The sequence below is a fragment of the Lingula anatina genome, chromosome 1 (genome assembly GCF_051362555.1).
Source record: "Lingula anatina isolate TDL-2025a chromosome 1, LinAna3.0, whole genome shotgun sequence".
NCBI classification, from domain to species: domain Eukaryota; kingdom Metazoa; phylum Brachiopoda; class Lingulata; order Lingulida; family Lingulidae; genus Lingula; species Lingula anatina.
Genome location: NC_141767.1, coordinates 7696287 through 7723464, shown reverse-complemented (window position 1 = coordinate 7723464; position 27178 = coordinate 7696287). Strand labels below are relative to the sequence as shown.

Here is a 27178-nt window from a genome sequence, read left to right as displayed (position 1 = left end):
AAGGTTCGCTATGTTGCGCACGTGCGCAAGTGTCTCGATTCCATGGTCCTGTGTCTCGAAATAGAATCGGTTATGGAATCGAGACACTAACGCACGTGAGCAACATAGCGAACCTTTCGAGATACGGAGCCCGAAAGCATTGCGCATTGCGGCCGAGCGCTAGAGTCTCGATTCCATAACTCTCCCATACGCGCCCCATATAATACCATGTAGTCTCTATGTCAGTAGTGATATCGCAATACGCGATGCTTTCGAGTAACCAAAACAAAAATAGCTCTGTTGATATTGGAAGTCACTGCATGTGATCTGATTTTTAGACTCAGTCTTGACGACACGGAGAGCCAGCAACATGGCCACAGACAAAGCAAGACCGTTAGACGTATCTTGTGACGACAGTGGACAAAATCAAGAAAGCGAAGTAGTTCGACGCACTACATCAATTAGCTCGCCTTCTCGTTCCAGCTTCCACCCGGAAGGAAAAGGTATTGTTCGAGGGGAGAGGCGGTCTGGATCAGTCGCTGATCTGTGGTGGTTTGCTCTCTCTCTCTCTCGCTCTCTCTCTCTCTGCTTCAAACTTTATATCCAACGCAATTTATCGATTCGTTAAAATACCATATTAACGGGTTTCTATTTCTCAGAGGTCCACCTAAATTGCCACAAGTGCGGGTCGACCCTGGCCAAAACCCTTGATGTCATTTCTGTCGCTGACCTCAAGGCTGAGGGAGTGACTCTAGAGCCCGAGCAGGAAGAGGGGAGGGATGTGGAAATATGTTTGACAGACGTTCACGTGTATTGTTTGCCCGTCAAAACTTTTTACGACCCAGACGACAGTAAGTAGTATTTTCAAATCTTGTACGTGCGCTCTTATCTCATTTTTTATATCTCAGCTTGCGTGGGATGGTGTTTGTAGTGGGGGCGATTAAGTGGGAAATTATGTAAACATATTCAAGGCCAGTAAAACTGATAGAGAGCTAATCGAAAGGGAAAATTAAAAAAGATACTTTAGGCAATCCATAAATATGTACGTGTTTATACGTCATCATTTAAAACATATTTGGCACTTTGGTGTAAATATGTCACATATTAACGTCAGTAACACCACTCTGACACTGTTTTTTAAACTATCACTATGTAGGCGTAGCCTTGCTTTTATCTGGTACATTATACTTTTTATTGATCCACTTTTCTTTTTAGAGTGCAAGCGAGATATAGTGTTTGTCAAGAAAAACTGCGATGTACGTGTATACCAGGAAAGAAAGGTAACACTAAATATTAGATCGGTTATCAAGAAAAAGGGCCACCCAATCCACTCCCCCTCCCCTGAAATATTTGAAAATACCGCTTATAAAGAGGGCTCAGAGTCAGGATGACTCATTATCAATCAGAACCTGGATCAGCCATTTAACACCTCATATCTTATGTTGGTCTATTTTAGTAAACAGCCGAAAAGCACATGAAACTGGTGGTGGGGAACCTTTTTGACCAATGTTGTATGTTATCTTGGTTTATATTATTAAAGCAACTGATTTGTCGAAGATGTTATTGTTGTCTGTGCGGCTATTCTAAATTACCATGATTATAATAGCAGGGCCGTAGCCTCCGGGGGGGGCAGGGGGGGCAGCTGCCCCCCCCCCCCTGGGATTTGAGGTGCAAAAAAAAAAAAATAATAATAATCGCAAAGGTAAAAAAAATTAATTGCAAAGTTGGTATCAATTCTGTGAGAAAATGCACTCATGGCCACTAGACAATCATTCAACAATCGTGGGAGGGGGACATCCCCTCCCACACCCTCCCCCCTCAGGGGCTTCGCCCCCTCGTGTCCGCTTACTGCCCCCCCCTGGCATTTTGCTCAGGCTACGGCCCTGAATAGTATAAACGATAACGACTTTTACAGACGCGGACCAAACTGATGTGGTTTCAGCATTACGTCAGGTCAAAATGTTACTGCAAATTCTGCAAAAAGCAAGTTGGGAGGTAAATATCTAAATAATGGAAAACTGTTCATCGCACATCTCAAATAAGATATTCTGTTAGCCTACTGTACAGGGTTACTACTTAATATGGAAGATTTTTTATCATTGTTATTGTTGAGTGCTGATTAAATTTTTTTTTGGTTTGATTCATCATAAAAGTATGTCATTGAGTGATAATAATATCCAGTCTTCCATTGTGAGATATTTTGGTCAATAATGTCAAATCTGACATAAGATGTTATTCAAAAGAAAAGAACACCCCCAGAAAACCATATCAACAGTTTGATGTCAGTATTAATTTTCAGCTAAGATATTTAAAAAATGCCTCCGGACTGTAATATGTTACACATTCAAAGAACTCACTACAGTAAATCATGAAAAGTCATCAGTAGGGGGTATGACCTCCAGCAGCCGATTGCAGCGCCCACATCCCACATGGCATACCCTGTGACAAGTTTTTTAAAGTTTGGGTGGGACATCATTCCACGCAGTGATATTTGCCTATCGCAGTTCATCACTATTTACCGACCGATGACCATAGCTATTAATTCTGCGAGTTTCTTCCGCCCACAGATTTTCAATTGGGTTCATATCTGGGGAGTCTGCAGGCCAGGACAGTTGCTGAACCCATTGGTTTCGGAGAAAAACAGTGATTCTGCGAGCTGGATGTGGAGTTGCGCAGTCGTCTTGGTACCCAAAGTTGTTCCTGAAGGTGACTCTTACAAATCGTAGCATTGTTTGTTGTAGAATGTCTCTATAGGAATTCTGGTTGAGGTTGCCTCCTAGAAAAATTAACTGGTTCTGGGCACCGGCAAGAAATGCTCCCCAAACAGAGACGTTACCACCCCTTGCTTGCACCCTAGGCAGTACATAATCATTGTTTTATGCCTCTCGTACACGTCGGCGGACAGGGATTCGGCCCTGAGCACTAAAAACTCCATATGATAATAATAATAAATTTATTTTAAGTCTAAAATCCATTTAAAATGTTCAGTAGACTTTACATTAAATATCATAAATAATACTACATAAAATATCATAAATAAAATCTAGGTAAAACAGCCATACAATTAAATGCAATTAATACAAGATTTATAAAACCAATTAAGAGTTAATCAAAATATTTCCTAAAAAGGTATGTTTTGAGTTCTTTTTTAAAATGTTTGGTAGACTTAATTGCTCGGATTTCCAGCGGTAATAGATTCCATTCCTTTGGACCTGCAGCTTTAAAAGATATATAACCGTAGGATTTTAATCGCATTTTTACTGGGTTGAGTAGCAATTGGTCTACAGACCGCAGATTTCGCAGTGGAACATAGTGACTAACAATTAATTGATGTAGATCGGTGCCAATCCATAAAAAGCATCGTGAGTAAAAACTAAAAATCTGAATAAAATTCTGGCTTGTAGAGGTAGCCAGTGTAAACTTTCTAAAACTGGGGAGATGTGTATGCTTGTGGATGTCCGAGTTAATAATCTGGCCGAAATATTTTGAATGCGCTGCAGTCTGGCAATTTGTTTCTTTGGACAACCGTATAAAATGGAGTTGCAGTAATCTAATCGAGATGTAACTGAACAATTTATGACTGTGGCTGCAGCAGAGTCAGACAACTGATTGCGAATTGCACTTATGTTCCTAATGTTAAAAACCGCTGTCCTGCATACACTGGCAATATGTTTGTTCATACAAAATACACCAAGATTTTTTGCATAGGTTTTTCGCTTAATAATGCTTGATCCAATTTTGAGCTGAATTTGTTGTGCTATCATACGATTATGTGGCTGACTTATTACCAAAAGTTCAGACTTTCCATCGTTAATTTTCAACTTATTACTAATCAGCCACCTGCGAAGATCGTCAATACATTTAGACAATATATCAATAGATTCTTTTGGATTTTCTAGATTGCAACAAGTAAAAATCTGTGTGTCATCAGCATAAATATGATAGCCAATCTTATGATGTCTTAGTATGGCCCCAATTGGTAAGGTATACATGCAAAAAACAAGAGGTCCTAGAACACTGCGTTGTGGCACACCGAAAGCTATTTCTGAAACATTTGATAATATGCCTTTTATCATAACCTGCTGTGACCGGCCTGTAAAATAAGAACGTAAAAGACTAAGAGCAGATTCCTTAATACCAATAAAATCTAGTAGTCCATGATTAACAGTGTCAAAAGCTGCCAATAGGTCCAACAGGACTAAAAGAACCACTGAATGTTTATCCACTCCACATAAAAGATCACTTTTAATCCTAAGTAGAGCTGACTCAGTACTGTGTCTGGCCTTGTATGCAGATTGCATTAGCTCTATAAGATTGTTTTTCTCTAAGTGTGCAACCAGTCTGGCGGCAATGACCCTTTGACCCTTATATCTGGCCTCATCACCGAAAACGACGTGATTCCAGTGTTTCGGCTGCAAACGCACGTGGTCCCCAGCCCATTTCAGACGTCGCTGTACATGACCTGCTGTTAACAGTGGTTTCCCTACTGGTCTTCGTGCAAAATAACCGGCTTGCAGTTATCTCTTGTTCACGAGGGACCTTGAAACGGGCGTTTGAATGACATTCTGCGACTCTTTTCTGAGGACACTGGTTGTCTTTGTACGACCAGCATGGCGCACTCTAAGGAGAAGGCGATCCTGTCTTCTTGGTGTGATACGCAGACACCCTGGTCGAGGTATTGGAGTAGGTGCCCTGTTGTAGCATTTCTTTGGAGGACTTTACTAACAGTTCCTGATATATGTTGCATTGCCTAGCAATTGCTATCCGTTTCTGGCCATTTTCTCTGAGAGCAGGGATCCCCTAGTAAGCTGCGTTGCTTAGCTGTCGAACCATATCTTCTCTAAAGTACCTGTCAAGTTTCAGAGCGATCCCTTTGTTGCTTCTCTAAATACACTCCAAAGACTGGCCAAACCCATGCGTTTTTATACAAGGGCAGAAATTGCCAAAAAGACCACCGGTCACATTTCTGACCACAGAACATGCAACTGCATGCATCAATTGTTTCGAGAGTTGTGTGGTAATTAGGTAACACACCTGGCTACACATGGAGTGACACCTAGGTTTTGGATTTAAAGAGAAAATAAATATTTTGTAGAAAATTTACTTGCCAAAAAATAATATTCCATATTAAGTAGTAACCCTGTATATGGAACAGATGATACTTCCTGCAATTAAAATTTACCTGATGAGAAGTAGACATGAACGCTCTTTTTCTAGTATTTTACAAAAAGATCTCTTGTAAATGAAGACAATTGTAACTTTAATATGAGAAACGTTCCCACGAAGAGATGGAGAATCTTCACGTTTTATGTATTTTTTAATCATTTTCACAGTGTCTACATGCCAAAAGACGAGTCATCCAACCTCCCAACGTTTTACGGTCTCGTGCTTGAAAAGCTGGACGGAAAGCACCAAGAAGGTACTATACTGTTAAGAAATATTTTATGTTTAGGAGCTACCTTAAAAAAGACGTCTTTATCCACTTTCACTTTGCAGCTCGTTGTTGACAAGGGAAGTATTATCTTCAATAACACCCCACGGATAATCCACTAGTTTGAAAGCTGTCACATTAAGCTGGTTTTTATCTGACATATCTTACCTTTTTATTGACTCACCTCATTCTTTTAGTGATTAAGTGCCAAGTATATTGGATTTTTCACTAGTTTGAAAGCTATCACTATGTAAACGTAACAATAAGCTTGTTTTTATCTGGTACATTTTACTTTCTAATTGACTCACTTCACCCTTTAAGAGATTAAGTGCCAGAAATGTACTGTAGTGTAGCGTAAAGAGGTCTTTCATCAACCTCATGTAAATATGTGAATTCTATTCATTTATTTTATGCTCTCAAATTCAATGCTCTTAAACCCAGAGTTGTACCTAAAATGCCGCCGATGTCAACACAGAGTGTCATGGAGGAACAGCATCGTAAACTTGAGAGATCACGTGTCTATTGGATCTGGATTTCACGGGTCGGAAGACATTCATCTTTTCAAGGAAAGAGATCATACGCAAGTTCACTGTTTTAAGGATCCAAAAAGTGAGTGGTTGACCAGGTGGAAGGCAAACTGATTTCCACCTCGTCAGATATTGAGACAAACGACATATAAAAAAAAAAACAAACCAATAGGGCCTAATTTATGATCTCATAATTGCAGGAAAACGCAACCGTAAAATTTGTCATCGCTTAAGCCCCCGTCACACTTTTTCGGAATCAGCAGGAATCAAGCAGAACCAGCCGGAATGACTAAATTTAAAAATCGTACTACATTCGGGAAGAAATTTCAAATTGAACTAAATTCTTGTCCACCGTGAATAAAATCGGAGTCCAAGTGACTTCAAACTTGGTGTCCAGCAGTGGTGCCTAAAATAACTCCCAATTAGAGTCAAGTTGACTCCGCGCGATGGAGTAACGCCATCCCAGATCCCACAGGAGGGTCACAATTGATTCCATTCACAATTGACTCCACAATTGACTCCATCCCTTGATTTATCTCTATAAAAGAGTCACCATGGCCCCATATTTTAAAAGGAATATTTGACTCCTTGGCACATAATGAAAAAAAAAAAAGACACAAGAACAACAGTAACAAGCGGCGAGACAGCAGGTTCCGTTTATTAAGGACTAATATGTCCCCGGAAGAGTTCGAACCCACGTCTTCCCGCTCCGGAGGCGGACACTTTAACCACAAGGTCATCCGGTCGCATGTAGTGGTGTAATAGCAATAGAGAGCTTTCGCAACTGCACGTTTAGGCGACCGACTACATTTAGCTATCCGTAACCGTAAAGTGACCAACGTTTATTTTTTCGTGATTTCGCAGAAAGACCCGGTTAGCCTTTACGGATAGTCGAATTGTATAGTAGGCTGATACATGTTTCCCGTGCTGTAAGCAGAGACGTTAAATGATGTCATACGCCATTGGACAGGTTAGGTAATTTTTGCTGCACGCGGGTGATGAACGAATAGGCATGATAAACATCACAGGGGTAAACACACTTTAGACCACGGTGCAAGTGAAGAACAAAAGACTCGGACGTGGTGTAACTCGCATAACCGCACGTCTCGCATGAATGCGTTATAACCTGTTTATGGACCGTGGTCAAAATAAGATAGACCCCTCGTCAGCGGGGGTTATGTGACATCCACTCGTGCTACGCACTCGTGTATGCCACATAACCCTCGCTGACTCGGGGTCTATCTATTACTAAAACTACACACGCTTCAGCATGGACCTCCTGCAAATGGCAGTTCAAGGCGATGATGAGGAGTTGATATACGCTCTCCTTCGCGATAGACCTCAGAAAAGGCTGATAACCTATGACCCTGAATGGCCAAGTTTTAATTTGGGTACCCTTACTAACGACTTTCGCTTTGAAAAGGAAGATGTATATCGCTTGGTAACGTTATTAGGACTTCCTGATATGATAACTGTAAGTAACAGATGCAGGTGCAGCGGACTTGATGCCTAATGTATGGTTTTAAAGAGATTTTCGCACCCAAATCGACTGAGTGATTTGGAAAGATTTTTTGGTCGACCTGCATCGACCTTATCCGTGATCATCAATCACACTGTTGGTCTACTCTATGACAGTCATCATCATCGTTTGGATACACTGGATAATCCGTGGTTGGGTCCTGCACAACTTCAAATTTATGCTGATAAAATACATGAGAAGGGTGCGCCGCTGCAGAACTGCATAGGTTTTGTGGATGGCACGGTTCGTCCTATAAGCAGGCCAACACGCAATCAACGTGTATGTTACAATGGACACAAGCGCATTCACGCATTGAAATTTCAATCAGTGGTGATACCTAGCGGGTTGATTGCGCATATTTATGGTCCTCTAGTACCATGGCCCATAGGAGCCTACGCGTGCGTCTTTTAGACGCCCCTTTACATGCGAAAACGACAAGGCCTATGCCGAGTTCGTCTTTTACTACAGAGCTTTGAGAGCCGAAAATGACATGGCTGTGTCTCTTTCGCCACTTACTGAACTCCACAGATGCGAGATTGACACGACCCATGTCGCGTTCGTCTCTCAAAAGACACTGTTATAAAACATGAAATAGGCATAACGTGTGATTTTCGCAGCTGAATAAGTAGACCCTTATAAACGAAGTTGACGTAACTTGAGAGTCATGTCGCTTTCAACTCTTACAAACCTCCAACAAAATCTATCTCCACACAGACGCGCGCGACATGTACTATGGGACATGGGTCAGTTGAAACCCTATTAACCTAAAGGGCTCATGTTACTTTCAGCCAACTCTTATATGTCAAATCCAATTAATTTGAAACAGTGTTGTGCTGTCCCAAAACATTTTTTTCATTTGAATCCCATCATAATTTAGTGCTATCTAGATAACAGTGTGGCTAATTGCTTGTAATAATTATATGGCCTCATATTTTCATTTTCAAGGATTCAAATATAAAGGGTTTTAAGACGATCCTTCTGTTTCAAATTAATTGGCTGAAAGTAACATGAGCCATTTAGGTTAATGTCGCTTTCAACTGACCCATGTCCAATAGTAGGCCTACATGTCGCGCGCGTCTGTGTGGAGATAGATTTTGTTCGAGGTTTGTAAAAGTTGAAAGCGACATGACTCTCAAGTTACGTCAACTTCGTTTATAAGGGTCTACTTATTCAGCTGCGAAAATCACACGTTATGCCTATTCATGTTTTATAACAGTGTCTTTTGAGAGACAAACGCGACATGGGTCGTGTCAATCTCGCATCTCTGGAGTTCAGTAAGTGGCGAAAGAGACAGCCATGCCATTTTCGGCTCTCAAAGCTCTGTAGTAAAAGACGAACTCGGCATAGGCCTTGTCGTTTTCGCATTAAAAGGGGCGTCTAAAAGACGCACGCGTAGGCTCCTATGGGCCATGGTACTCTAGAAGGGCGAAGGCATGATTGTGCACTGCTTCGTTTGAGTGGACTGATGGAACAAATGGAAGCTAGAGAGCTTACTGATAGGAATGGTCTACCATACGCAATTTGTGGAGATCCGGCTTAACCCATTAGAAGGTATCTGTTGAGTCCCTTCAGAGGAGCAAATTTGAGTGCCGAAGAAGAAGAATTCAATAGGAGAATGTCATCTGTCCGGGAATGCGTCGAGTGGGAGTTCGGAAACTTATTGCGAAACTTTGCCTTCCTGGGCTTTCGAAAGAATTTAAAAGTTCTGTTGTCTCCTGTAGCTAAGTACTACTTGGTAGGTGGTCTTCTGGTTAACTGCCATACCTGTGTGTATGGCAATCAGACCAGTCGGCACTTTCAACTAGATCCTCCCACCTTGGAGAACTATTTAGCATGAACTGTACACGTGTAAATTGTGCGTATGAAAAATTAAAGAGTAAAATCTAAAATTCATACAGAAAGCAAACTTTATTGAAATGAAATCTTGAAGAAAAACAAAGATTTAACAAAGACCCATCCCATGTGTATGTTGTAGGCAGCAAGAGCCTAGTATGTCAATTCAGTTTTTCTTTTTAACCAAAGACATATATATATAACCATCTCCATCATGTGTTTGTCTTTTCCAATTTTATTTTCTCGCTCTTTGTTTTCTAATTCAAAGCGTTCTTTCTCGAAGGCCAACTTGTCTTTCAGGTAACTGACGTAATCTGCTGATGAATCAGTTCGGCGCTTCTTAGTTGGCGGCATGTTGTCGCAATTTTAAGCTAAAAAAACAGAGTCACCAATTAATGCAGCGTCAGTTTTGTTACTAATATAATTAATATTAATCAATATTTCTCATCCCAAAATTTCAGAGTACAGATTCATTCAAATACACAAAACAGGACGCCGTGTGACTTTCGAAACAAGGCTTCATAAAATTTGCATTAAAAGTCAGGGGATATGTCTCCTGTCAACTATGGAGAAAATCGAGCTACTAGTACTGTCTTACTAAACGGCACTTACCTGACGGATATCCTGCTTGTTACGCGTCAAGTGCAGACGGCTAGTCTATAGACCACTTATAAAGGCATGTGTACTCGTAAAAACTGCTCACAAGATGATGACCTAACAGTCTTATAATACAATCCGTCACGCGTGCGGAAGGCCAGTTCTGACTACCTTGTGGTCAGTGGAAAATGCCCTTTTTACGGGTATAACCTATATTTCAATAGTAACAAAAACATACACACAAATAACAGAGACAAAATGTTTCACATATATTGCAAAAATAAAATGTCCAATACGATTTTAGTAGAGAAACGGTCAACTTTGAAAGGCTTCATTTCATGAAATTATGCTGATTTGTCAAACCGTTTTTCATTGACGGGTAGCAATCTAGCTGCGGATAATGTTCTCTCTAACCGTATGTGTACACGTCACTAGACAGCAAATTATGATGACCTAAACGTAGTCGTTCGCCTAAACGTGCAGGTGCGAAAGCTCTCTAATAACAAACATTTTGTAAATCTGGTAATAAACAGCATGACATATACATATACCACAGTATACCAATGAGTAAGCATACCTCCCCAGTGACATCCATTGGCGGGTCAAACCTACAACCTAGAAACAAAACCTGCTGACCTGTATACCAACATATCACATAAAGGGTGTGGGAAAAATAAAGAAATGCTGAAAACAAAGTAAAATACAAAATAACTTAAAATTGATTACAAATTTACACGAAGTACATACGAAAGTGTAAGAAAAAGGATAGACGAAAAGGTTGCAAAGACCCAAAGCTGGAGAAGTTTACGTTAGCGTTGAAATAATTTGCCTTATCCCCGACCAAGTGTGCTAATATCGTTATGAAAGGATAGATAAAAGTATATATATTGATGCACCTTGAAAGATCTACATTATAGTTGTTAAATAATCCCCGAAGAAGGCCCAGGGGCCGAAAGCTCGAATTGTATTTAACAACTATAATGTAGCTCTTTCAAGGTGCATCAATATATATACTTTTATTTTTATCAAGGTCTATACGGTGAATCAACATGAATCATCAAAAGGATAGATAGAAACGTTGGAATACCCAAAGCCAGAGAAGTTTACGTTATCGTTGAAATAGTTACCCTTTTCTCCGACTGGGTGAGCTAAAATGGTGTCGTTAGATAGTGTCGTTAGATTCCCTGTGTCGTTCTGTGTACGAAAGTGAAGTGAGCAAAAAGAAATACAGAGGAAGCCTTATATATGCTGTGAAATGAAAACTGTTCAGTGCAGGGTGTGGTACAGGCATGTGACGGTGCGGTTACGTAAGTGCGGTGGCCTGTAACGTTATAATTTGTAGAGAGAGAGAAAGAGAGAGAAAACAAGGAAGGACAAAAGAGAAAGAACGGAAAATGTACTTCGCATGAATAATAAGTAAACAAAGAACAAACTCAAATAAAAATAAAAATAAATAAATAAAAATATCGCGGGCAGTTACAGTCGGAATGCCGTGAGAATATTTAGAATGCAGTCATAGTGCAGTTAGAATACTATTCAAATGCCATGGCCATTCAATAATTGTTATCGGAGCAGCATATCCATCATGGTGAGGGACTGCATCAGCATCCATGGTGTGGGTGAATTGGTAGTGGTTGATGGACACATGAATCACCAGAAATATATCGATATCTATTACTAACATCCTTGGTGACAGGAATTATCAATTTGTTTACCAGGATGACAGTGCTCTTTGTCACATACCCAGAGCAGTTGATGATTGGTTTGACCAACAGGACATTCGCAGGGTGATGTGGCCTGTCCAGAGTCCGGATACAAACATAATAGAAAATGTGTGGAATGATATGTCAAAACTTTTGACAAATGCCCGTCCAACCAGCAGACAAACTCTGTTAGATTCAGTGTTTCATGCTTGGGCCAGCATAAGCCGTGAACGCATCAGACAATTATATGAATCCTTGCCTCGCAAACTGGCAGCTATTATTAGGTCACGTGGCTATGCCACTAAGTCCTAATTTTGGACTTGAAACTGCATATCTTGGTAGAATGTATATTATACTCTCATTTTGTGTGTGTGTGTGTGTGTGTGTGTGTGTGTGTTTTGTGAAATATGATGTTAATAAAATGATACCAAGAGCATATCATTCCACAGTCATTTATCTCCCCAAAAGAATTGGTTCAGTAGGGGTGACACTTCTATTGTCCAGTGTGTGTAGCTCATTCTGCCTCCAGTGAGACTAGGGTATTAAATTGGTTTCATTATTTTTTCGTGTTATGTACTTTAAACTCAGGAAATGAAGAACAGGAAACGTCACATGTTCCTTTAATTTCTAGTAAATGTTGCCCATTTTTCAGGGTAGTTTTTTTTATAGCCCCCCTTGATTCAAATCAGGGCCTCGAGTCCTTTGTTACCTGCGCTATAATACCCCCGTCACACTAGAGGCAGAATGAGCAAGAATGCCGTAGGAAAGACAATTCTTTGTGCATTCCTGGACATTCAAAGAGCATCAAAAAAATCCGAGTGCATTTCAAATATTTTACCCACTCTTGTGGTCGGCCTTTCGAAGTGCATTCCAAGTGGAAAGTTATTGAATGCATTTGAATAGTATGTTGGGACGTTCGTTGGCTACCCAGCAGAAAACATCTAGTTGTATATTATCGAAACCGTTAGCTGTTACAACACTGTTGTCTATTTTCCGGGCGATATGGATTAAAATACCATATAACAATTCATTTACATTTCTGTAATGAAGGCGAGTGTTTTTTTTTTTCTTGTCTTTGATTGAGCACGTCGTCATTTCAACATTTTTTGGAAGTGGTATCGTGTATCATTTCATTTCATTTCATTGTAGATGATTACCACGTATTCCTAACTGTTGAAGATGCTGACACTGAGTACCGCAAGAAAAATAAAGTAGGTTTGGGTATTTTCATTAGAGAAGCAATATATATATTTAAATACAACCTGGCATCCTTAGTGTGTGCAATATGAAATATTTACAACGTGCTTTCGATAAATTTTTAACCACAGCACTCTTTGGCAAAAGTTTATGGGCATAAGATATTGAACAATATCATCATCGGCATATGTATTTTTACAGGTAAAGAGTGATTGGTTTGTTGGTTTTACGGCAGTTGAATGCAGATGCCCCCGGGACTGGTGCAAGCGGCTCGTTGGTTGGTATGTTAGTTCTTTTATATACTCTATATTGATATAAATAATGGGACACCAGATTCTACTCCTTTTTTCCAGTGGAAAAGGCGAACGCACCCCACTCCCGTGAAAAGAGCATCTACATAATATAACATAATGTCCGAGTCATGAAATTGTTAAGGTGTATGCCCTGATGAAAACGTTATATAACAGCTTTACTTATGATATCAAATCATTGTATCGTAATGCTACAGAGGTAGAAAGAAACACTTTGAATTCCAGGCGCTTCCAAAATGGTGGCCGTCATTTCTACGGCTTGCTTGTCAAGGAACTACATGGACCTCACCTGAAAGGTACATATAGGATGGAAACTACTTTTACTACCTCTTTACTAATATAAACCGTTTGTTTACTTTTATCATGGCAATATGAATAACTATTATTTTGATCTAATTCTTATTTTCACTATTGTATCAACATGTTAAAATCATATTTATTGTATTTAAAGAATAACACCAGGTTGAGAATATAAAGTACATTGTAAATTAAGTACGTGACGAAATTCACATTATTTATTTATTTAATAATTTATACATTTATTTTTGCCACAACAGCATGGTTGTGGTGTGAGTCCTGTAGAAACAATTTATTCCAACTGGAAGATATCGTTCCCAAGGATCCAGTTTCATCCAAGGTAGTCTACAAGGAGAGTGCAATTGTTGGTAGAGTGTTTGGATTCCGTGTTCCACTCCTTAAGGATGAACACGGTTAGTGTGTAAATGTGACATTAAAACGTTACGATTAAAAACGAAAAGAAGACCATGGATAATGCCAGATATATTTTTATCAATAGCTATGACATAATGTTTTTAATGCGAAACCATTTAGAAAAACTGTAGATGAGAAGGTGATTGGGGGGGGGGGGGGCTGAGAAAGTAGACAATTTAGTCGAGTCTCAGTCCCAGTAGAAAGCTAACTACATGAGGTGAACATTGTGTTTTATTTTAATATCTTGGAATCCTATCTTTGTTTTGAATGAACGGAAAAAGTCGCTGTGTAAGGCGTGACATCGTGTACATCGTGTTGGGTCCTCACATAAAACGTTTACGTATTTTCAGGTACCCTAAGGAAGATTCTAACCGTAACAGGTGATAAGTTGATGGGAAACAGAGGAGATCCTTTAAAGGTAATTATAAGAAACCACACCGAAGTCAATGAATTAAAACAACAAAATCAAACAATGACTTTCCCATAAAGACTTGACAAATAAAAGGTGGCGAGATTAGAAATGTACTCTTTTGCCCTCTCGGGTAGATAACCCTTGTTGCAAAGCGCGGTTGGTTGCAAAATCAGGAAAACGCAGCACTTATAGTAAAGCTGCATTTTGCAAATAAGAAAAGCGTAATGTGCATTTTGCCACCACTGCGCATTTATCAAACATTTTTTTTTTTGTAAGTCACTGAAACGGTTTAATAAAAGTGGGATGGAGTTGGAGATACCTTGACACCGAACATTGAGGGACCGAGTGAATATTTATACTTATGTTCTAATTCGTTACACTCAAACGAACATAAAATATTTATAGTATAAACACAGACACAGTGTTAGGTATGGAAGCGCTCATTTCGTTCCGTGTGCTTTATTTCCGTTTGAATTGCCATAAATTCAGTCGTTGGTGAACATTGAAAACCATAATTATATCCTTGCTATTATTATTATTATTTTAACGAACCAAACTTTGAACAAAGTGTTTAAAACAAATATATGTAAAACAAGTCTTTTAAAAGTGTAATAAAATAATAATGATAATGATCAGTTCTTGAGTTTTTTTTTTTTTTTAACTCCATCTTGCTTTGTCTTCTGCCGTACCAGGATCCGAGCTAAAAAATTAAAACGTTCTGTTATGAAATAAGTATAACACTGAAAAGCTTGAACTAAGACTAAAACTAATTTCTCTATTCTTTCTAATCTTTACTTATTATATCTCGTATTTATTTATTAAATATATTTATTCAAACAAACAAGCTTAACACACTTTTTTTTTAATTTATAAAGTAAAACTCCTTCAAATTGGGAGGGTGGGAGGGAATTATATATATTCTCTGCCATCTTCACGGAATGCGAAAGAGCCTTCGAATGACCTAACTCTAAAATCTACTTTTCCTCATCACCTTCTATTTGATAACACTACTCAAGTGACCAGTCACATGATATTAACACTACTTAGACCTTACTGAACAGTTCGCACATAAACGTCACGTGTCTGCGTACCCACAACAAATATATTTATGTTCTAATTCGTTACACTCAAACGAACATAAAATATTTATAGTATAAACACAGACACAGTGTTAGGTATGGAAGCGCTCATTTCGATGATAAAGAAAGAAGAGTGTATCCTTGTATTCTATGCAAACGGAATGATATGTCAAAATAAAATGTGAATATTTATTTATTTATTTATTTAATTATCTTTTTTTTTAAATATATATAATTCCTTCTGAAAACACATTCAATCCAACTAACAGTTTCGAAAAACAAGTTTATTATAATCCGATTGATTGCCAAACTACCATCTTTTCTTTCAAGTTCTCTTTTATATAACCGTCTTTAGCGTTTTCCGATTTCCATCTTCCGTGTTTCTTAAATAATCGTTCTTGCACTCCGCTATTTGCCGCTGCGGTTGCCCCGCCTGATCTTAAACTATGTAAACCGAATTTATTTTTATCCAATCCAATACTCTGGAAAGCTGACAAAATTATTTCTCTGGCTCTTCCGGATGATAAAGGATTGTTTCCTTTTCTTAACTTATAAACCTTTTCTTTTTTGGAAAAATACACAGATTGGAAAATAAATATGTCGGAATTTTCTTTAATTTCGGCTAAATTTAAGTACCTATTTAAAAGAGCTACAGGGCATGTCTTTGAAGAGGTTTTTGCTATACATATGTCCGCCCCTGCTTTGTATACATCACTTTTGCTTCTTTCTATATGAATGTTCATGTGATCATTAAAGAACGTAATGTCTTTGCTCCTAATGTTTGACAATTCGGAGAATCGAAGGAAACCTGCATATCCTAATACGCACATACAGGCAATACGAAGATCTGCCAAGTTGGAATGCTCGTTTGCGTACTTATCTATTAACATAGATAAATGTTCTGGTAAAATAGGTTCTTTTTTCGTTGCTGTGATAGAGACTTCTCTAAAAGTTCCTTCTTTAACGCTTTTCGTAAGGAAGGAATCGGTAGGATCTGAGAAGCCGGCTAAGTTATGAGCCCATTTAATAGCGTAAAAAGCTCCGTTAAGGGTTGCTGCCGAATTTCCAGATTTGGCTAAATAAATAAAATACATGGACACGTGCTTTTCTGAAGCTGGTAAGGATGAAAGTTTTGAGCTGAAGCTATTGCACCAAGAACTAAATTTATTGAATGCATATTTATAATTTGAAACAGTGTTATTTGATTTTGACTTTAAGCAGTATTCCTGTAAAGATTTTTCGAGTTCTTTTAAGACTTCGTCTTGTTCTGATGGTTGATCTTTCCATCTTCCGATAGAAAAAATATCTGAAAAACGTATAAAAACACCGGAAATAAAAATCTATGTATAGCTTCTTTTTAATCTGTCTATTCTTCTTTTACTTATCTAAAAGCTTGACTTAATGATTCACTATTTACTTATTTTTATATTTTTTATGATTATCAGTATGAATATATTATTATAAAAAAAATACAATAATATATATAATTCAGCCCAACTATTTCTAAAATAGATTAAAAACTTCTATAATCACTAGATCAAAAAAGTTTATTCGACACAGATCTAAAAAACCCTTTAATAATTTTATTACTCTCTCGCACTCTGTTATATTAAACAACTGAATCGTCTTCTCCGATAAAGATTACTTCTCACAAGAATTTTCTTTCGCTGGTAATTTTTTTTTAAATTTATTTATTTATTATTTTTTTTACTCTCTCTTTCTTAATCGCTTCGTCATACTTTCATTCTCTTTCTCTCTCTATTCTACACAGATCAAAAACCCTTTAATAATTTTATTACTCTCCCGCACTCTGTTATATTAATCATAACTGAATCGTCTTCTCCGATAAAGATTACTTCTCACAAGAATTTTCTTTCACTCGTAAATTATTTTTTTTTACTCTCTCTTTCTTAATCGCTTCGTCATACTTTCATTCTCTTTCTCTCTCTATTCTACACAGATCAAAAACCCTTTAATAATTTTATTACTCTCCCGCACTCTGTTATATTAATCATAACTGAATCGTCTTCTCCGATAAAGATTACTTCTCACAAGAATTTTCTTTCACTCGTAAATTATTTTTTTTACTCTCTCTTTCTTAATCGCTTCGTCATACTTTCATTCTCTTTCTCTCTCTATTCTACACAGATCAAAAACCCTTTAATAATTTTATTACTCTCTCGTACTCTGTTATATTTATCATAACTGAAATCGTCTTCTCCGATAAAAGTTCCTTTTCACAAGAATTCTCTTTCACTCGTAAACTCTTCACTCTCTCTTTCTTTATCGCTTCGTCTTAATTTCATTCTTTCATTCATTTTCTACTAAAATTTTCTCTTCTTCCGAGTTCAAATTGCTGTGACATATATTTCAACGTTTCAGTTATTTTCCTTAAAATCTCTTACGCATTCTTCAAATTAGATCGACTTTAACTTAATTTATGAGGACTAAAACTTCATGCATTAAGCAACAGATATGAATATATATATATATATATATATATATATATATATATATATATATATATATATATATATATATATATATAAACAAATATAAAATATAATTCACTTATTTGGATTTTTTTTAAATATATCTGTTTGTCGATTTAATTATATGCACCAGGCCTTCCTCAACTGCAATGCATATTGAATGCAAACGATTTTTTTTCTTTGAATTAGATCGACTTAACTTGTTGTACTAGGACTTCCTCAACTCAGCATAACAAGCAACAGAATGTAATTATGCAAAGCATATGAGTTTTGATAAGCAAAGAAAAAATTCTAAAAATAAATTTATTATTATTATTATTATTGTTTTTCTGTTTGTCGATTTAATTGTATGCACCAGGCCTTCTTCAACTGCAATGCATAATGAATGCGAACGACTTATTTGATAAAATTTTTTCTTTCGCTCTTTCTTTAAATTAGATCTATTTTCTATTATAATTATTATAATTAATTAATTATAGATCTAATTTCTATTATAATTATTGTTATTATTATTAATTCTGTTTGTCGATTTAATTTTATGCACCAGGCCTTCTTCAACTGCAATGCATAATGATCACAATTAATCTATCAACTGAACGATCTCTCTCTCGTTTTCTCTCTGTCTCTCTCTCTCTCTTTCTCTCTCTCTATTCACTTTCTCTCTCTGTCTCTGAAATTAGTTCGACTTAATTTACGAATGACTTACTCTACTCCTCACTTCAATCAACGTACCGTTAAATATATATTTTTGATGAAATTTTTTTTTTACTACGTATGAATTAATATGCATGTATCTTTATTTATTTTTTTTATTTTGATTTATTTATTGATTTATTCTTAAGAATCTAATTTTATTATAAACTTGACTTATAATGCGATGTGCAAAAGCGTCCGAATCATTGTTTACTAAAACAAATCCGTAATTTCGAATATAAAGCCCTGTATACTAGTTTTATTTCTCACATTATTTATACATGTTTAGACACAAATATACATTCTTCAGATTTAGTAAGAAGAAGCGTCTAATTTTACAACAAGGACTGCAGATTTGAAATTTGAATTAAAAATAGAATGTTTGTTGTTGCCCTGTATATAAATATGTGAAGCGTCTTTAAATTCAAATATATCTTTGATGAACGTATGGGATTCGCTTCTCTGAAAAAGAAAAGGCCAAAATACAGACAATTGTAAAGCCTCTCTTCTGGTCCTCAAATCAAGTTCGGTCCCTTGGTTCTTAACTGTTTACCAGAGGCTCTGTTCTGGTCCTACACCTGTAAATGTCCATCATGACGTGTTCTAACGTGTTCCCCAAACGTGTCCTTGGCTGACTCTCTTTTGGGCCCCAAACTTTTTCTGCGGTATAGTCTTCATTTGGAAACCTGCCAGTATGACTTTCGGGGGAGGGGAGGAGATTAATTACTTGCAGTTAAGCAACTCAACTAACGGTCATTTGGTTGATTCGCAAGATCAACGGACTACCTGACTATTATTTCACAGCATAAATGGAAAGATAAAAAATGGAGAGTAACCTTGTGTCGCAAGGATACTACTTATAGTTATTTATTCCCTTCATGCTCCCTCTTCCCCCCCCCCCCCCTCCCCGGGCACTTGTAATTGATACTCCGTATCTTGATTAATGTGGAAGAATTGAAAGATGAAAAGAGCGCCCAGACGTGCTTCAGGTCACGAAGTAACGGATACGGCATCTCAGGCTACAAAATATGGCTTCACAGGACAGTGAACAAACTCGAGAAATTTCCCTCTCTCTTCAGAGCATATATGGTAACCCTGCTTCCTATATGTCTTTACAACAATTCAGTATCATTATACTGAATTCTATTACTGTTCTATTACTAATGTTGTATTCAACCATTTAATAAAATTTAATATTTGAAGAAAATTTTATTGCAGGATTTTACAATATCACTACTTTGCACCATTGCTATTATATGGCGCAGAGTACAGGTTCCAAACAGGTATACCTGCAAACAGTAAAATTGTTTGATATTAATAAAAATATAAACAATAATGTTGACCACTCAGCAGTCTAACTGGCTACGGGTTATTGCCAAGATGTGTTTAGTTTATAACACTCTCCCCTAGTTCGGGACATTTACAGAATGTCTTGACCTCTCTCTCCCTCGTCATAAATCTGACATTTAAAATTAGTATTTCAATTCAGGATATTTACAGAAATGTGTGAACATTATATTAATTTGAGAAAGTGTATTTTACAGTGTTCGTAAATGTTACAAAGGAAATTACCAAAAATATATAGATTTCCATATTGAGAAGACATGTTCCTCTACTCCCCCTCTCCAGATTTCCTGGCCCGAGGAGCAATATGTTTGTCCTAAGCTCTGAAGCTCTGAACGCGCTTGATTGAAACCAGAAGTGGAGATAGTAAGATTTTATTGCCCGAGCCAGACTACCGACTTTCCAATCTTACAGGTTGAAATAAGTGTGGGCAGGGGGGTATATATCTTCTTAACCGAACCATGATAAAGTATATCAGTAGAAAGGTTCAACTTGACTTTTTTTAAATTTCAAATCGTTATTTCATAACATAATTTAGTTGCTATGCCCTTATGCCCCCTTCCCACCCTGAACTCTTGTAATAAATATTCATTTTTTTTTCATATGAAAAATGAGAGCGTAAATTAACTTATCCCAACCGCTCACGTTTTGCATAACGTTTTTATATGTCACTTTTTGTTGGAAAGTTTTCTCACATCGAACTTAATTGGGTTGGAGTGTCTACATCTGTAGCGGTGCTTTAAAAGGTCATAAAGTGACCAATTTTTTAGATAGCGTTATGCGGGACTTAGGTAACTTTTATATAAACTGAAAATAATATACTGTAGATTGATTCACAACTCTGCCGCCGGTCGAATGCAAGCCCGTAAGGACCAACCAAAATTAAATGCCCGTGTCTGGTGCGAGTCCTCACACATAATTATAAAACATAGAAAATTACAGTATTTTATTCCATACGTCTTGGTTATAAAATTATCAAAGGCATTCCAATTATAATCGACACATAAATTGTATTCATATTGTCATTTTCATCCACACAAGTGGATGCATATGTTACAGTGAAGTAAACTAAACTAAACTAAACATAAACCATAACCCCAACCAAAAATTAATCCCTGACAAAGCTTAGATGTAACGAATTAACACAATCTTCCAACAATCTGCTTAAAAGCTCTAATTAGTTTTGGCGCTGTTCTGAATCTTTCCCTTGAAGTGGTAAATTGAAACGGGGATGTTAGCCTTTAATTTTGCCCAAGGGAGAACGGCGTTGTGTAACAGTAAATTGCATTGGTATGCATACTTATACTACGTAGTTTTACTGGATCTTTCCTCTACCATTAGTCCCTCAAATTTACTTTGGTCAGATCACTGGGATTTCATGATATTCCCTTCACTGTACGCTCCTAAAGCAATACAATTGGGATGCTACATGTAAGTTGTCATCCAGTAGCAAAACATCACTTGAACATTATCCGAATGATATGGGATAATATAGCTTGTGAAAGCCTAGGTATAAATACCAACAAGGTATGCAGCTCATCTCTAAACCAGCCCCGTCAATCAAACACACATTATCTTCACTTGCGTCTTAGTTTAAATGCAGTCAAACAGGCTATAAATACGAATATATTGCGCGTTTATTTTAGATCCGCTGATTCGAAAATAATATAATCCATTTCTACTACTTGCACAAAACGCCTACATTTTGGAGCCTGGGTTCCAAAATTTTGAATTGAACCGTTTGAGTTTTGTGTTTTGTGAGTTAGCGAACCTACTGTACTACTGTAAAGGGACCGAAAAGCTTTTGTATGAATTCAAAAAACTCCGGCGAAACCCCCCAATCGTCAAAATCGATAATTTTGCTCAAGTAATCGGCAGCTAATATCAATGGAAATTCCGAAATTAATGCAAGTCTTAAAAATACTGAAGGATAAATCTTGCAAAGATTTTTTCATACTTCCAGTTTGTACAATCTTAACGCAATTTTGATTATCCGAAAACCATTTGACATGAGAATTTGCTATGTGATGCCCAAAAGACATAATAGCCAGATCTACTGCTTTTAACTCTCTCCACGTTGAACTCATGATAGCTTCTTGAGCAGTCCAATTTTGGTGAAAAATTTTGTTTTCTATTTCGACTGTAAAGGCGCCCGCCCCTACGTTACTGGCGTCCGAAAAAATAATAATTTCTTTTTTGACGGACTTTAAAAGCGATCTGTTATTGTGAGAACGAATGTTTTGAAGCCAAAATTTGAGCTCGTTTAGAATGGGACATTTGTCCACTTCGGTTAAAGGGATATCCCAGGAAGATCGATTGACTACTGCCATAGAACAATATCTAGTATTGATTCTGCAGATGTTGCCCAGAACAGGAGACATGGAAATGATTTTTCCTACGACGCTGGCCAACTCCCTTGCTGTAAAAGAATTGAACTTAGAAATAATTTTTTTTATTGCTATTGAAGTATTTTGATTTCGCCTTTCTGGTATTGACAGAGCAAAAGATGGGGCATCCCAAATAATACCGAGCCATTCTAAACTATTAACAGGTGAAAGTTTTGATTTTTCTTCATTGATTAAAAAACCCGCTTGAATAAGAGAATTTCTCACTAACGAGGAATCTCTCTGACACTCATGTAAATTTTTTGAAAAGACTATCCCGTCATCTAGATATAAAACTATCTTAATGCTTTTTTCTCTCCAATACTTGACTAACGGCCTCAACCATTTAGTGAAAATATAAGGAGCAGAGGAAAGACCGAAAGGCAGAACGGTATAACAGTAGAAATGATAATCCCAGGAAAATCCCAAGAAAGATTGAAATCTATGTGAAATATCGATATGATGGTAACCTGATTTAAGATCAAATTTAATCATTAAGCAATCTTTTTCAAAGTAATCTATACTCGCTTTCCAGTCTTCGAACTTAACTTTATCTTTTTTAATATGATTGTTCAATTGACTTAAATCCAAAATTAATCTCTTCTTTTCTCTGTTTTCAGCAACGCTTAGAGGACTAACAATAAAAGGTCTAAAAGGCACTTGAACAATACAACCTGTATTCAACAATTCTTTAATTGTATTTTTGACAAAATGTGCGTTTTTTTATAGCTGATCTGTTATTTTGCATAAACATGGATGGAGGATTGGATATAAACGGAATATCGTAACCGTTCTCTATGATTCTGAGAATGTCAGAATAAGTGTTCATGTCTTTCCAAAATTGCATATGGGCACGAAGACTTCCTTTAATGCCGTCTGTCTTTGAGAAATTACGATCAAGTTTTTTTAAATGTTCTATATGTTGGCGCAAATGTAAGTCTGTCAAGCATTCAAAAGTTTCTGGATCTTTCAGAAAATACTTATCTTTTACATTTTCAATTGCGTTGGTTCTCTGGTTCTGGTCTAACTTGGGCGTTGGGGCAGCTTGATCTCCAGTGTCCCGGCTGCAAACAGAGGAAGCAGATGTCGGACGGCATCGGTTTGCGGATCCTACGAAAAGGCTGTGACGAAAAAGTGGGAAATCTGGGCCCTAGACTGGGATTCAACTGGCCTGCTGAGCTGACTGCGGCTGAAGGAAAAGGCCCTGGGTACGGCGAGGAAGCCATTGCTCTGTTGGTAGAAAAAGGGGCACCTGCGGCTGCGGTGGGAGTGGCATATGGAGAAAAACGGTAGTTGTTTTTACGCGATTGACGAAGAGCCCTGTTTTCCGCTGCTCTGATCTTTCTTTCATCTCCAGAATCGTCAGCAAAGTCGGAAATTTGATACTCTTTCACGGTTTTCCAACCTTCTTGTCTTTCTGGGTCCTCGGGGCGTGGACCCGAATCAGTTTGATCATTCTCTGCCATCTTCACGGAATGCGAAAGAGCCTTCGAATGACCTAACTCTAAAATCTACTTTTCCTCATCACCTTCTATTTGATAACACTACTCAAGTGACCAGTCACATGATATTAACACTACTCAGACCTTACTGAACAGTTCGCACATAAACGTCACGTGTCTGCGAACCCACAACAAATATATTTATGTTCACGCATTAAGTTTTTTAGTTCCATGAAAGGTGATGAATTACATATGATATATATTTTAAAAGCAATGCTTATGTTTTGCTGATAAAAATATATTTTCTTAATAGGCAGTGGATGGGTGGTTTAAGGATTATACAGAGTTTTGTCCAGTGTACTGCTCAAACTGTCAAGAAACCATAGGGCGGTATGTACCGATTTCTTTACCATATTAAATGCTATTGGGGTTGTAGTCCGTGAATTTCAGCCATGGTCTGTTGTAATCTTCAAAATTAAGGGGAGTGAAGTAATTATGACAATTTTTTTCAGTATCGGCAACCAGGATGGTTATTACTTATTTCTGTTCTTAATGTTGTTGGCTATCTCACAGTAAAAACATAGCAAAACATATCTTTCTCCACAGAGAATATAAGTCGACCAAGAAGGACGCCGTTGTGTTTTGGGAGAAAATTGGTGGGCAGTTTACCATTCCTACAGGTAAAAATACGAAAACCATTAAAAAATTGATAATATGTAATTCAGAAGTAAAGTATACCGATTTGTGAGAGAGAAAGTGACAGCACTATTGCATTGATTCCACTGATGGACCTGTTCCGAGACAACTGAATTGAGAGAGAGGGGGGAGTTGCTATGATTGCAAAGCCCGCCTGCATACCGATTCAGGTAATAGAACTGGTTGTAAAGTGTGAATTTGCAGTATCGACAGGAAATTGCCGAAATTAAAAAATGGTATAAAGTGAAAAATACTGGTAACATGTATCCGTATTTATTTTGTCTCTAGGTCTCCGCTCACCTCCTTATAGTCACGTCAAGGACAGGACGGCCATTGTTGTGGGAAACACTTACGTCAGCGACCCCGATACACGGAACAAACTCATATGCTGTGCCAACGACGCCGACGCCATGACACGGAAACTCAAAAGTCTTCGCTTTCCGTTCGAGGTGTGCATATTGAAGAACGCAACCAAAGAGCAGATCATTTCAGCCTTAAAGAATATTCCGACAGAGAAAGATCAAGTTGTGCTGTTCTACTTCTCTGGGCATGGAACAGCCGAGAAAGGTTTCCACTTCATAGTTCCCGACAGCGATGACCGCCGGCACTGGGAGGAAGCAACCACGACGAGTTCATACATAAATATTCGCGAAATTGAAACGCTGATGATGAAGACTGGGGCTAGGGTGAAGATTTCTATCATCGATGCCTGCAGAGGAACAGGTCAGTTCCATGACCGAGTTTCAGAAAATTTCAGGAAGGCCGTGGAGGACCTTTCGCTCGGTAATCTGGATGATGATGATGTTTTTGAAGACGCACCAGAATCTAGTACAATACCGAAGATGTCGTCCACTTCATGTCCCCCATGCGCTGCTGGAAGCGTGAACCCCAGTGGTACACCAATAGCCGAGACCGGGACACGTGGTGCACAAGTGGAAGATTGTGACGACGAGGTAGAAAACAGTACTCAGAGTACTTTCGGAAGTCGCGCCGCAACTCCGAGCGTCGAGACCAGCAGCGAACAGGACGGAAGAGACTTCCGTCGCTTAAATGAGTCCCACCAGGGGTATGGATTTGTTAAGATGTATTCATGCGCGGACGATACCCTCTCTTCTGCTGGCGACCGCACATCCTTGAGTTATTTCACCAAACATCTGGTCAGCGAAATGACGAAAGAGCTTAGCATTTATAGACTTTTTCAGCACGTGAACACCATGATGAAAAGCGACGCAGGGCGCTTGAAGCAGGTACCACGTGTTCATTCAACACTTACCGAACCGTTCCGTTTTCAGACACGTGATCTGCCGGATTTTTCTTACTTGCCAGCCAACAGGGATTAAATTATGATTCCAATCAGTCGTCAAGTTTGAATTAAGATAATTAAAATCTTACTTTGCTGCTTTATTCAAATTTGAAGTAAGATAATATGCCAATTTCGTTTATGAAAAGAAACAGAACAAACATAGTCGTTCCATATATTGCGCTTCATGCTAGCAATTATAAATTTCAGGTTATTATATTTTGACTTGTTTTAAAGACAATAATACGAAATTTCAAACAATCGTACGAATAGGTATTGTTTGACAAATACATAGGCGACACAAATGTATTGCATGTAAACGTGGATTTCAGTTACAAATTTAACTTAAAGGTGCTATATGTTTACAATAATACACTATTACAAAGTTATTCAATCAGTATTTCCATTTTGCTTATTACTGGCCATTCGGTTATCATGTTTGCATATATGTACTACTTCTTTATCTCATGTTACCATACGTAATTCCAATGTGTCCGATTTTCAGTGCATGCTGACTTCTTCAAAACACCTTTATTTAATTATAATTTATATTCATAATCACTGCATCATACATTTTTACACTAAAAATTATTATTGTTGACCAGCCTCAGCAATGTCTCAATCTGTTGATTTTGAAAAACATAGTAATAAACATATCCACATGCGATAGCAAATTTATAATATCTCGTATTGTTTGTCCATTTATGTGCAGATTTGATTTCGGAGATAAAAATGGAGCTTTCTTATTGGGATGTAAAAGTAAAAAATTAAAAGAAATGGAGTTGTGAAATATAATGTAGAAAAAAGTTCCCAGTCCCCAGAGGCAATTCGGCTTTTGAACTCTGAATAAGCGTAATTAAAAATTAGATATGGCACCTGTATAGTATAAGGTTCTTTTCACTCTCCATCCCGACACTGCCTTGATACTTTGAAAAGGTTCTGGGGCTTTGAAATTCTACAAAATAGTTGTCCGTTTTGAATCCGAACAAAATTATTTTTGGCACGGCTTATGAATGAAAGATCTGAGATTTGCAAAAACTTCATATTGTAAGACCACTTCACCCCCCACTTCTCCCCCCTCTTTCTCTCTTGTTATTTTGGGAAAACAGATTTAAGGCTCTTATGCTCCAGGTAAAGTACATGTAGACAAGAATTTCTGGGCTTCGAATTTTTTATCTCAATAACATTTTCATTGCAACGATCGATAGTGGGGTGAATTTCAAGTATATTAAAAGAAGAAAGTTTTTTTTTTTGCACTGGTTATAAAAGTTAAATGTCAACTGCATCCCCGGGGCATCCTTTCAAGAGCAAGATGAAGCTCCCCGAAAGCTCCCTGTGCCAGGGTAACGGTGAAGCCATTGGCAACAGAATGTTGGTTTCAGCATATGGATTGGGGCAACTACCCACTTGAATGCTTGTTGCGCAACCCCCGACGGGAATCTATTCAGTGTCTAATCAGGAATAAAGCGACAAGCTTTAAGTGGGTTGCTACATTTGGTCCTCCTCTGATCTGTTAGTCCGCTTTTCT

The 27178-nt window shown here is 37.8% G+C and overlaps 3 protein-coding genes across 4 annotated transcripts in view; 2 read left to right on the top strand and 1 right to left on the bottom strand.

Moving 5' to 3' along the window:
- LOC106166806 (uncharacterized) overlaps nt 1-27178 on the top strand; it is a 52998-nt gene extending 25820 nt beyond the window's left edge. The window contains exon 15 of the transcript XR_015331642.1: nt 26002-27178. The gene's annotated coding sequence lies outside the window, so the exon portion shown is untranslated. The remainder of the gene's footprint in view (nt 1-26001) is intronic.
- On the top strand, nt 151-26002 carry LOC106166805 (uncharacterized). 2 transcript variants are annotated; one of them, XM_086998579.1, is made up of 14 exons: nt 151-482; nt 639-830; nt 1195-1259; nt 1895-1974; nt 5313-5398; nt 5852-6019; nt 12739-12800; nt 12988-13067; nt 13323-13393; nt 13655-13807; nt 14159-14226; nt 23968-24044; nt 24261-24334; nt 24639-26002. In XM_086998579.1, the coding sequence occupies exons 1-14, from the start codon at nt 350-352 to the stop codon at nt 25688-25690; spliced, it is 2361 nt and encodes a 786-aa protein (XP_086854705.1). In that variant the 5' UTR covers nt 151-349; the 3' UTR covers nt 25691-26002. The 2 variants fall into 2 exon arrangements, with proteins under 2 accessions (XP_086854705.1, XP_086854709.1); XM_086998583.1 differs by lacking the exons at nt 151-482; nt 1895-1974 and having other exon boundaries at nt 692-830.
- Nucleotides 14645-23943, bottom strand: LOC112042730 (uncharacterized). Its single transcript, XM_086998602.1, has 2 exons — nt 23204-23943; nt 14645-14920 (listed from the first exon to the last, which is right to left on the bottom strand). The coding sequence occupies exon 1, from the start codon at nt 23676-23678 to the stop codon at nt 23208-23210; it is 471 nt and encodes a 156-aa protein (XP_086854728.1). The 5' UTR covers nt 23679-23943; the 3' UTR covers nt 14645-14920; nt 23204-23207.